The 12,393-nt window shown below is 29.2% G+C and overlaps 1 protein-coding gene across 1 annotated transcript; it reads right to left on the reverse strand.

Moving 5' to 3' along the window:
* Window positions 1–2,598: 2,598 nt before the first annotated feature.
* LOC147807365 (uncharacterized) lies at window positions 2,599–6,551 on the reverse strand. Its single transcript, XM_087168432.1, has 3 exons — window positions 6,196–6,551; window positions 5,959–6,059; window positions 2,599–5,884 (listed from the first exon to the last, which is right to left on the reverse strand). Exons 1-3 carry the CDS (start codon window positions 6,346–6,348, stop codon window positions 3,274–3,276), a joined length of 2,865 nt encoding a protein of 954 aa, XP_087024558.1. The 5' UTR covers window positions 6,349–6,551; the 3' UTR covers window positions 2,599–3,273.
* Window positions 6,552–12,393: the final 5,842 nt, after the last annotated feature.

Consider the following 12,393-nt stretch of genomic DNA (forward strand, 5'->3'; position numbering starts at 1 on the left):
AGTTTTATTATGATAACAGGGAACATTTTGATAGCAATCATATCTGATTAAAGCAAACAGTTCTCACTACCCAAAGAAAGTAAACCATTAATGACATTTATTTTAAACTATAATTGATAGAGGATTGGAATGAGTGAATAAAATTATCCTGACATGAGTTTTGATTCTAGGATCTTGAAAGTAAGTTAGATAATCGTTTTTTTAGGGCGGGAGAAAAATACAATTCACATCAGCAAAGAAATCTAAATGGTTCAGAAGGACCGACTAAGTTTTCGGGTACAATATAAAACGCGAACCAACCTCAATAACTTTTGATCGAATGATCGGATCTTCACATTCTAGGACTCAATCTTAGGGATTCACGAGGGTGATCTCAAATGTACTAATAAATTTATTTATTTATTTATTTCAAATGGCAGAGGTAATTGACATGAAAAAGCAAAAACATAGGAACAAAACAAGAAAGTAAAAAGTCATTTCCTTAGGAGTGCTCTTGCTTCCCAATATCGCTCGGTAGACGACGACCCGCGGACGGCCCTGCAGCACAGGATGTGGCTGCCATCCAAAACTGCTTGGCTCATGCAAAGAGAACAATAGGGATCAGGTGCCAGACGAAACAGGTGCGCGGCAAGGCAGTCATGTCCGGTATGTAGTCGAAACTGAGCCACCGCTTCGCGGCGCGGCCCGTGACCTTCGAGAATGAGAAGGCCTTACAACTCTTTCGTGACGTCACTGTACTTCGATCATTCCTCTGCGCTTGTTGCGAGCTTTTAACATGGGGAAAGATTTCCTAATATAATTATTTCTACTTTGTCTCTTCATATAATATTAGACACTCATTAAAATGCCGCAAAAATAGTTGGGAACAAGGACTGAAACCTTTTTTTCTTTCTCTTTAAATTTAATTAATAAAACTGTTAAAAGAAAAATTTGAAAACTAAAAAATTCGTGATAATCAAAAAATATGTTATCCGTACAAATATATGAATCACAGTCCTTAAGAAAAAAGTGATTTTTGGAGCTTAGATATCATTTTTGAATATTTTATTTGTGAACAGAATAAAAATTTCATATCAAATACTAAATAAAAAAAGAAACATGGTAAATCACAAAAAAGGAATACTTTATTACACAAAAAAGTAACAACAAACTTTTAATGCTTATTTTGACATTATTTCTATCACAACAAATGAAAAAAAAATTAGATTCCATTTCTTACCTACTTAAAAATAAACATTGAAATATATTGTATATCATTATAAAAATCATTAGACAATGAGTGTTAAAAATTGCAATAAATGCTTAGAAAGATATAAAAGAATTTCAATGATACAATTATTGAAGTAGAATTAGAAAAAATTCCAAGTTTTAAACTAAGAGTGATTTTTGGAGCTTAGATACCATTTTTGAATATTTTATTTGTGAACAGAATAAAAATTTCCTATCGAATACTAATAGAAAAATAAACATGGTAAATCACAAAAAAGGAATACTTTATTACACAAAAAAGTAACAACAAACTTTTAATGCTTATTTTGACATTATTTCTATCACAACAAATGAAAAAAAAATTAGATTCCATTTCTTACCTACTTAAAAATAAACATTGAAATATATTGTATATCATTATAAAAATCATTAGACAATGAGTGTTAAAAATTGCAATAAATGCTTAGAAAGATATAAAAGAATTTCAATGATACAATTATTGAAGTAGAATTAGAAAAAATTCCAAGTTTTAAACTAAGAGTGATTTTTGGAGCTTAGATACCATTTTTGAATATTTTATTTGTGAACAGAATAAAAATTTCCTATCGAATACTAATAGAAAAATAAACATGGTAAATCACAAAAAAGGAATACTTTATTACACAAAAAAGTAACAACAAACTTTTAATGCTTATTTTGACATTATTTCTATCACAACAAATGAAAAAAAAATTAGATTCCATTTCTTACCTACTTAAAAATAAACATTGAAATATATTGTATATCATTATAAAAATCATTAGACAATGAGTGTTAAAAATTGCAATAAATGCTTAGAAAGATATAAAAGAATTTCAATGATACAATTATTGAAGTAGAATTAGAAAAAATTCCAAGTTTTAAACTAAGAGTGATTTTTGGAGCTTAGATACCATTTTTGAATATTTTATTTGTGAACAGAATAAAAATTTCCTATCGAATACTAATAGAAAAATAAACATGGTAAATCACAAAAAAGGAATACTTTATTACACAAAAAAGTAACAACAAACTTTTAATGCTTATTTTGACATTATTTCTATCACAACAAATGAAAAAAAAATTAGATTCCATTTCTTACCTACTTAAAAATAAACATTGAAATATATTGTATATCATTATAAAAATCATTAGACAATGAGTGTTAAAAATTGCAATAAATGCTTAGAAAGATATAAAAGAATTTCAATGATACAATTATTGAAGTAGAATTAGAAAAAATTCCAAGTTTTAAACTAAGAGTGATTTTTGGAGCTTAGATACCATTTTTGAATATTTTATTTGTGAACAGAATAAAAATTTCCTAGCGAATACTAATAGAAAAATAAACATGGTAAATCACAAAAAAGGAATACTTTATTACACAAAAAAGTAACAACAAACTTTTAATGCTTATTTTGACATTATTTCTATCACAACAAATGAAAAAAAAATTAGATTCCATTTCTTACCTACTTAAAAATAAACATTGAAATATATTGTAAATCATTATAAAAATCATTAGACAATGAGTGTTAAAAATTGCATTAAATGCTTAGAAAAATATAAAAGATTTTCAATAATACAATTATTGAAGTACAATTAGAAAAAATTCCAAGTTTTAAACTAAGAGTGATTAAAATTTTAATACAATTGTTGAAATATAATATGGATTTTAACATAACAATATTACTGAAGTGTATTTATAACAAATTTGATATTGCAGAGAAACAGTGATCAAACATTACAAAATAATTATTTTGTTTCATTATTTAATTATTTTAATTTTGTAGAGAGTTTAACGTTTTGTAGAAGTGTTTAATTTATTTTAGTTTATTTTTTATTTAATAAATTAAAGTAAAAATAAAAAAAACTAATAAAAATATATTTAATGATATAAAATAATTTTCTTCTGGATAATAAAAATAAAAACCTAACAACTCAAAAATTATGTATAATAATGTTTTAACTAAAAATTGACATGCACAAAGTTGCTTATTGAAAATTTAGTGTTTATTATGTCTGAGGATTAACTAATGCTTAGTATTATTTATTCTTGCTTAATGTTTCAATTTTTCTCTTATTTCTCTTTACTTCAGCTAATAAAGCTGCGTTTTTTTTCTCCTTCAGTAAAGCATCATTTTTTGTTTTCGTGTAGTTGTTTAAAAATACATTAGTGGAAGACCAAACAACCATATCCAAAAATTTTTCCATATAATGTCCAGAGGGGCAAAATTCCTCATTTCCAAGCAAATCCTTTTCTACAAGATAATTTTTAGTTAAATTTGTAACAACATTTCGCTGATTAATTTGTTTGTTAAATTCGGCCTCATATTCAAAACATAACTTCTTTACAATAATATAATTTAACAGAACCGCATTTACCACATGTTTTTTTGGAAGTAAGAGGCTCCCTCTGTCAAGAGCTTGAGTGTAATTGTATTCTTTAGATATAGGTAGCTCTTTGTCAAATAAATGAATTTCTCTACAATCTAAACAGTTGGTTTTTTTTAAAGCACTAAAGGCACAATAACCTGCAACATACACAATAACAGGCAATTGAGTTTTTGCAGAGGATAGATCAGGTGTCATAATTTTTAAAGAGGAGAATATCTTATCATTTTGAAACTCTTCTGCAAAATGTTCATTGTGTAGCAACTCTGTGACTTGGACAAGACCAAATGATTTTGTGGGGATGTTTAAATACAAAAGGGACTTTAATCTGAGCTTTGCCTCACATTCAAATAACTGCCTAGTTGAGATATTGTATTGGCATCCAGCTAATTGTCGATAACAACCAAATCTACTTTCCAAATCATCGGTTTGAAATTTCCCAGGCATAATATATTTAAAATTCAATTCATTGACACAATAATCCATAAGTTGCAGAATACCTTCAGTACTTAATTTTAGAGCTGCATGCGTTTCTCTACTAAACATTCCTGTATCACATTTCATTGATTCCCAGGCATCCAACCAGTCTAAAAATTTGTTTAAAAAGTTTATGCTTCTTTCGTTCTTATAGGAAAGGGGATATTGAAATTCATTTTTTAGGTGAAAACCTTTAGTTGGAGTTTTTACATTTACTATATTCCACCAGTTATTAATAATTTTTATAAAATTGGCAGTATTTTCATAATGAACAATACTATGGTTTTTACCTAATTCAAGCAATCCTTGAGGGACAAATTCATTAAAAATCTGCAAAACTAACTTAACATTTTGTCTTTCAAAACTTGAAGGATTAAGAGATTTTAGACTTAATTTAAAACCAAATTTTGCAAGGCTATTGAGTTCAATATCATAAAGCGTTTTTAATGCTGAAAATGATGCAGTGTAAAAATTGTGCCCTACGTCATTACCTGATTTTTCACCAAACATAGGATAAAAAAAACATTTATCGGGATTTTTTTGGTTAAGCCAATTATTGCGTATGCATTTTAACAGGTGCACAAAATCAATTAAGAAAAAAAGAGGTCTATTATTGTCAATGGGGTGAGGATAAACAAATTGCAGTTTAGGAGGATTAACAAATAGTGACATAGCTTTTCTGTTTATGGAATTATTATCTGTTGTTACAGAAATAACAAAGAATCCTAACTCTTCTAATCCCAGTATTACTTTATTTAGGAATTCGTGGAGTATTTCCCCAGTTATTTTTTTTACGGGTAAGACGTGCACTACATCTTTATAAGAAGAGAGAACACTTTTCAACATAAATACTTGGGCACTGGAAGTACAGTTACCATCATAAGAAGTTCCTACAATGTTGCCACTTTTATAATCAAAATATTCTTTTATGTGTATTTCATCTAGCATTATAAGGACAGTTTTATCGTCTTCATTTAAAAATTTAAACTTTTGTTGGATATACTTTAAAAAGTATTCATCGGATTGTTCGAACTGCGGACTAATATTTGATTTTAAGCAGATGTTTCTTATTGTGTTTGGATGTGGTAAAATAATATTGCCACTTTTACGTACAAATCTATATGCATTAGGGGATATTGTATAAATTAAGGAAGCAAAAATTAAAGTTTCGGCAGAATACCTGTATGCATGCTTATCATCGCCTATGTAAGAAAGTTGATCGATAATGAATAAAATTACATCGTTGCATACACTTGTGACATTTAAAAGGGATTTTAAAAATTCTTTAACAGTATTTATAATTATTTTTACATCTTTATCCGTTGGTGGTGTATCCAAAGCTAATTTTTTTAATTCATTCAAAATATCATCTATTGTATCAATAGCAACAAGCTGATGTGGAAATTTAAAGTTTTTTAAAACTTTTATTTCTGTTTTTTTAACATAAGCTTTTACTTCACAATTGGAATCTATATATAAAGAGATATTTACTTCTGGTACTGGCTGAACATCTAATAACATGAAAAGAATGTAACTCTCACTTTTTATAATATTCCAGGAGTTCTTCGTATCCGGCAGCTTAGACTTTAGGTCTGAAAAAGAGGAAAATTTTTGTGTTGCATCATACAATTCTTGACGTTTTACATTTTCAGCTGTTGCAGCTTGAATACTTTCCATTTCCTTTCTTAATTTTCGGTCATCCGAAGATTCTCGATTACTAACAGCTGTGGAAGAGAAGTGCTTCGGTAAATTTGGATGGAGAGATGGTACTGCATTAGGCTTTAATCTATAAGTAAAAAGAAAATTAGAATATAATATATAACCAGAGACACAAATACTTGATTTTAAAATAAATTTTACTTCTTAATCTTTAGTTCGGCTTCTATGAGTAGGCCCGTTTTCTTATCATAGGCAGATGTAGTTGTAAGGAGGTCTTCTTCACTAAAATGTTTTTCACACACCTAAAAACAATTAAGAATAGGTTAAATCATGTTTAAATCTTTGAAGAAATTCCAAAATTTCAAATGCCAAGAGAATATATGGGAGAAAGAAAAGGAAAAAAAAAAGAAAAAAGAAAAATACTAGCATAATGCTTACCTTGCTGTGTTTTGTAGGACTGAAATGCTCTCTTTTAATGGCGCGAATCCATTTTTCTCTCAATGCGTCATTTTTAGGGAAGCTAAAAACACTGACTTTAGGGCCATTTTTGTAATTCCCTCGACATGCTGGTACACAACATGGATGAGGCATACCTTGTTTAAAATTTTGTAATAATTAATTGCATAAGAATGAGTTTCGATTACAAATATCCAAATCAAAATACTAGTACGCCTGACTAAAACAAACGAAGAAGAAAGTGTCACATGTCGCGGGGAATGATCGAAGTATGGTGACGTCACGAGGGGTTGATGACGCAGTTGGAAGGCCTTCTCATCTCGTAGGTCACGCGCGGCCAGTCTGGAATGGTGTTCTGTCGAAGATCTCTCCACACTTTGGTTTTTACCCTTTCTGACAATTGTTGGTGGAAATCCCCATGGATTTTTGATCTAATAATCCTTTTTAAAGCTGAAAAGGGGACTGGGCTACTAAGAGCCTGGAGAATTCTTGTGCCTCTCTTTGCCAAAACATCAGCCCTCTCATTTCCTGCAATATCACAATGCCCGGGAATCCATTGTAGGGCTACAGTTTTGCCAAAATGGTGGAGTTTGCGTATCGCATCCTGACATTTTAGAACGTCGCAAATGGAAGGGCAATGCATAGATTCAATCGAGCAAAGCGCCGCCTTCGAGTCTGAAAGGATAACCACATTTGAAAAAGACTCAATAAAACAAAAAAGCTGTTCAAGAGCAATACGGAATGCAACAACTTCCCCGTCAAAAGCAGATCTATTGGCACCTACTGGAGCACCAAAGGAGAAGAGATTACAAGAGATAATATACTAATAAGTTTTATGTCTGATTTCTTAACTTAAAATATCGTCTTTCATTTATTCATTTATATACTAATAAATGAAAGACGATATTTTAAGTTAAGAAATCAGACATAAAAACGCCTGAACTCTTTTTTTGACGGATTCGGATTTCTGACCCCTAAGATAAGAGGAGTCTGGGAGATATGGCACCAATAGTTTGGTCAAGAGAGCGGTCCAATGTTTGGACCTCGGAATGTTAATTTTACTTTCTGCTTTTTCACCATATCTCGACAATTTTTTAAGCGAATTAAAACCTCTTGTACACAATTATAAAATTCGTTTATCCAAAGATAATTACATGCAAAATATAACTTTTAGTACATATTTATTATTTTATTTAATAATAGTCGAAAATCTTTTGAGGTGCAAACATGTACAGTTTTTTTTATATTACTTTGAAGAATGCAATTTTCAATACAAAATGCAAAATTTGAGCGAAATCGGTCAAATAGTTTCTGAGAATCGGATTTCTGAAAAATTCGCATTTTTCAAATCCGAACTGTTGGACCGATTTATCCTCAAATTTCTTATTTCGTCATGTAAAAATGCATTCTTTAAAATGATGAAAAACATTGCATACCTTACTAATCAAATTTTTTCCTATTATTCAGTAAAATTTAAAAAAAATAATAATTACTCATTTAAATTTATTTTTTACATGGAGTTATCTTTGATTAAACGAGATATTTCTTGAGATACGACTTAATATGCAAAGAACAAAATTAAGTGGTTCAATGCACTTCTTTCCTGGCAAAATTATTGATCCCCTATGTTTTGGTCAAAAATCTGAATGAAAAAAAAAGGGTATATTCATTCAGAGATTTACGTGAGTCAAAATATTGTCTGCACTAATTAATTACCATATTTGAGGTCACTCTATTTATTTTAGGGTGGTCCGTTTATTTATTTATTTTTTCTTCACTCTACGCTGTAAGAACTGTGGTATAAAATCGATCCAAAATTCGCCTTAAAAAACTCTGAAAATTCTGTGCTATTTAAAGCTAATACCAGATTGAATTATTAGAGCCGTTGTGACTCAGGTGATAGAGCACTTGACTCCCAATGAGATGACTCAGGTTCACATCCCAGTGATGGCTGTTTGACACGAATTCAATACCCAGCTCGCAATGATCTCAGTACTGTCGTAAAACATCCTCATTAGTAGACGGATCATGGGTTAGAATTAGGACTGGGCGATGTTAAGACTTCAGCATCGTGATGCATCGCCACTCAAACATCGCGATGTCACATTACTGTTTCACATTTGGTTTTGCCAAATTTTGCATTCTTGCACACCTTTACTTTTTATTTATTTGATGCTACTGTAAAGTAAGACTAAAACTAAAATTTTAAATATATACATTAAATTTTTAGAATTTAAACTTTATGTGTTTGGGGAAAAAAGAGAGTAAGATTTCAAGAGGGATATTCAGAAAAAATTATAAAAAGTGAAAATCTGCCAAAATGCATCAAATTTACATTATACGAACTATATTCATTTTATAGGTATTTAATTTCAATAAAGTTATATAAAAAATATAATCAAGGAGAGAAAAAAATAAAGACGGGAATAAATTAAATGTATGACTTTATATCCTAGTATATCAATGTTTAGTAAATTGATTATTTTCTTATTTTGGATTAAAATAATTCGATAGACTGTCTTTTTCAATTTAAATAAAATACATCTTTTCAACCTTCAAACTTTTCTGAAAACAATCGGAAGTTTTTAAATTAAAGAAAGAGGGTATTGAATAAATAGTTAACTAGTGAAACGAATAATTCATAAAAATTTTACATGCAGCTTAAAAAAATGAGAAATTATCTTTAAGGATGAATTTTAAAAAAAGAATAGTATTTCAACCTTAGCCAACAAAAATTATTGTTAATTTTCAACGTTCTTAAAGATGGTTAGGTATCTTAGACAAAAACACATTAAAAAATTATTACATTAAGAAATAATTTTTCTAGAAAATAAAATTAGAAGAAATTGGTGCATTTTTTGAGCTTTCATATATATTGTAATAAATTTATCTTAACATGGATATTTTAGCAATTAATATTTGATATTTGTGGATAGAGTGCAGTTCAGGAAAAAGAAATTACTGTTGACTTCGTAATTGGATTTCAAAAAGTCTGATTTTTTTTGAAATTTATTTTTCAGAAACTATTCAACTAATTTCTTTTAACTTTTTTATTTTAAAGTAAAAAATTATATGTTTTAAAAAAAATTTTATACCTTACAATTCAAGCTTTTTCCGACTATTACTAATAAAAAATTAATTGAAATCATTTTTACGCAAAATCATCTTTGGATAAACGAATTATGTCAGCCAACTGTAAAAATAAAATAGATACAATTATAAAAATAAAATTTTAAATGCGCATTGAGCCAACAATTTAAAAATCTTTATAAACAGAAAAATAAAGAACGTAATAGAAAAAGATTTAAAAAAAAAAAAATATGGATTGAGAAAGCTAGAAAACTTAAAACAGCCGATGCGTATAACCTCTTGGCCTTTCATTCTCCAGAATTTCTTGAAGAATATCTTTCAATAATTTATTGAAGGCAGTAGATATATTGAAGGTAGTAACCTTCAATAATTTTGTGGAAATGGAGAAAAACCAGTATAAAAACAAAATTTCCTGAAAAAGGATACGATGGAAATTATTATGGCTTCAATATTGTGAAAATCAATTATTTGAAAATTTCGTTTCAAAATTATTGCTGACCTAATGTATTATTATGTTGCTAAACTATATTTCGTGGAAATAAAATGTAACTGCACACTCTCTTTAAAATTGTTATAAATAAGGAAGATGGAAAAGCAGTCAAGTCGAAAAAGAAAATGGTAAAGAAATAAAAACGAAACGACTGTCTTAAAAAGAAAATTTGCGTTTGATAAGTTGCAAAACCTCGTTTGCAAAAATTTTTTGCAAAAATATTAGATTTTTTTTAAATATTTTCTAACAATTATAATAATCATTTTTTAATAACTGAAAACGTGGTCATTATGCAAAATTGCAGCTTTATATAAAATTATTAATGAAAACATTTTATCCATATGAAGGAATGCAATTCTTCAGATTTAACAAAGAAAAATAAATAGGTTAAAAAGTAAATAAATAAAAAGCCTTATCGAAACAGACGATCGTTTCTTCAACAAGACAAAAATGATCTCAAAGTATTGTCAAATAACAAAACATAAATAATCCTCCGAGAATCACTTTCCTCTTTTCTTGGATTTGCACGAAATGAAGAAATCACTTTTTCATCTTTCATTGGCGATGAGTTAGTTTCACTCCCAGTCACATCGGAAATCATCGTGTGAGCACATCGTTATTTGATAATTCGAAGGAAGAAACACAGGGGAAAAGATCGTCTAGTCACATCGGAAATCATCGTGTGAGCACATCGTTACTTGATAATTCGCGAAGGAAGAAACATAGGGGAAAAGATCGTCACGACAATCGATGGCGCCACATGATCAGGGGAAATGCTCTTCGCGCGTGCTTGTGAACATCGATGTTGAATCTGAAGAATCGCTCTTCGCGGCATCGGGAAACATCGCGCGAACATCGGACTATCCGATGCTTCGTGAAAGACGCCAACCTTAACATCGGATCGGCGATGATCGCACAACATCGATGTTTTCCGATGAATCGATGTATCGCCCAGTCCTAGTTAGAATCCCCTTCTCGTCAAGCTAACCGAGGAAGATTTTCGTGACTTTCCTCTCCATGTAACGCAAATACGGGTTAGTTCCATTAAAAAAGTCTTCTGCGAAGACCAATACTTGACCCAGGAGTTCAAAATCACAAGGCAATGAAGTTGAACATTGATTGTCGTAAACTCAAAATTGGATTGATAGTTCAACGACGGTTATAAAATCTAATAAGTTCTGATCTAATAAGTTCCAATTATTAATGATAAATTTAATGATTTCAACCTTTACATATATAATGTAAACGTATGAACAAAGGTTCAAATAAAATATTGAAAATGTATGGATGCATTAATTAAAAAAAGTTTTTACAAGCAATTAAAAATGCGTCCTACTTCATTATTTCTTTAAATATTTATTTTTAATTGCGTTACTAATACCACTTTGAAAAGAAAATACTAAGTGTTTATAAAAATATATATAGTGCTATAAAAAAAAATCTTAACAATATCAAATATAAATAAATAAAGAAATTTTTTTTTATTTTTTTGGAATTCGCGATCGCAACGAACTATAGGGGGCGTTGTTGTATGAGACGCTTACCTGCGATTTCCATATGAACCGTCATTCAGTTACTCTGGAGACGTCGTTAATGTAGCGTGTAGCATTGCAACGTTCCTTCTTTAATGTGGCTTATTAAATTTAAAAAAGAAAAATGCTTGATCTTCTTTCTTGTACAACCGAAAACAAAATGGTATCTCTTTTTATTAGAGAAGGAATATCCAAAACACATCGGAAAAATATTTGTACATTAACAGAAAAAAATATGTATATTCTTATAAGAGTTAAAACCTAATGCCCGAGAAATAGTATTACTAAATTTAATGATATAACATGAAAGGCCCATTTAAACTTTACATTCTATAGTTTTAAGAATCATATTAGTTCAAAAATTAAAATGAACAAAAAGTATACATAAGCCTCATAATTTGATGAAATTTAATTTTGTAAACAACGTTTTTTGACAACAATTTTTATCAAAAAATTTCAAGTTTCAATAAAAATTATTATTTAGAAACTAAGAAACGTAAAATAAAGAATGCTGACGAAACAAAAACAAAAAAAAAAAAAAAACAATTCTTTTTTGTCGCCATTTTTAGTGCTACGAATATTCGTCTTTGGGATTTGCCAAAAACAAAACAAGATGCAATTTTATTTTTTCAGGAGGGAAATATTTGACCGAAAAATCGAAAATGTACCAATTCCCACAACATAAAACTTTATCTTGGCAAACGTACGTTTTGGAAATGTTATTTCATTTGGAATCTTATTCATCAGAGTTCATATGGCGATATGATTGTTTTGAATCTATGCTAAACTCTATATCGGCTCATTTTCCACCGAAATCCAATTAACTATTTTGATTTTAAATAAAGTGTTTTATTTTATGAACTGTCGCAAAAATTTTAAGTGTAGATTGGCGGCACTTAAAAACCGCCAAATCTGTAGCGGCGGTGGCGTTAATACATCGTAAGTACCGAATTTTTATTCCATACTTTTCTGAATCATATTATTTCAAACATTGGAATATACAAGAAGTATACATAAACACATAATGTTATACCATTTAATTTTTCAAAAGTATTTTGAGAACAATTT

This window comes from Parasteatoda tepidariorum, chromosome 7, assembly GCF_982258835.1.
Source record: "Parasteatoda tepidariorum strain Cologne lab strain chromosome 7, Ptep-v5.0, whole genome shotgun sequence".
NCBI lineage: Eukaryota > Metazoa > Arthropoda > Arachnida > Araneae > Theridiidae > Parasteatoda > Parasteatoda tepidariorum.

Coding starts and splice junctions, on each gene's coding strand:
- LOC147807365 (XM_087168432.1), bottom strand. CDS start 6,348: ATGCCTCATCCATGTTGTGTACCAGCATGTCGAGGGAATTACAAAAAT. Junction 6,060..6,195: donor GTCCTACAAAACACAGCAAG/GTAAGCATTATG, acceptor AATTGTTTTTAG/GTGTGTGAAAAACATTTTAG. Junction 5,885..5,958: donor GCCGAACTAAAGATTAAGAA/GTAAAATTTATT, acceptor TTTTACTTATAG/ATTAAAGCCTAATGCAGTAC.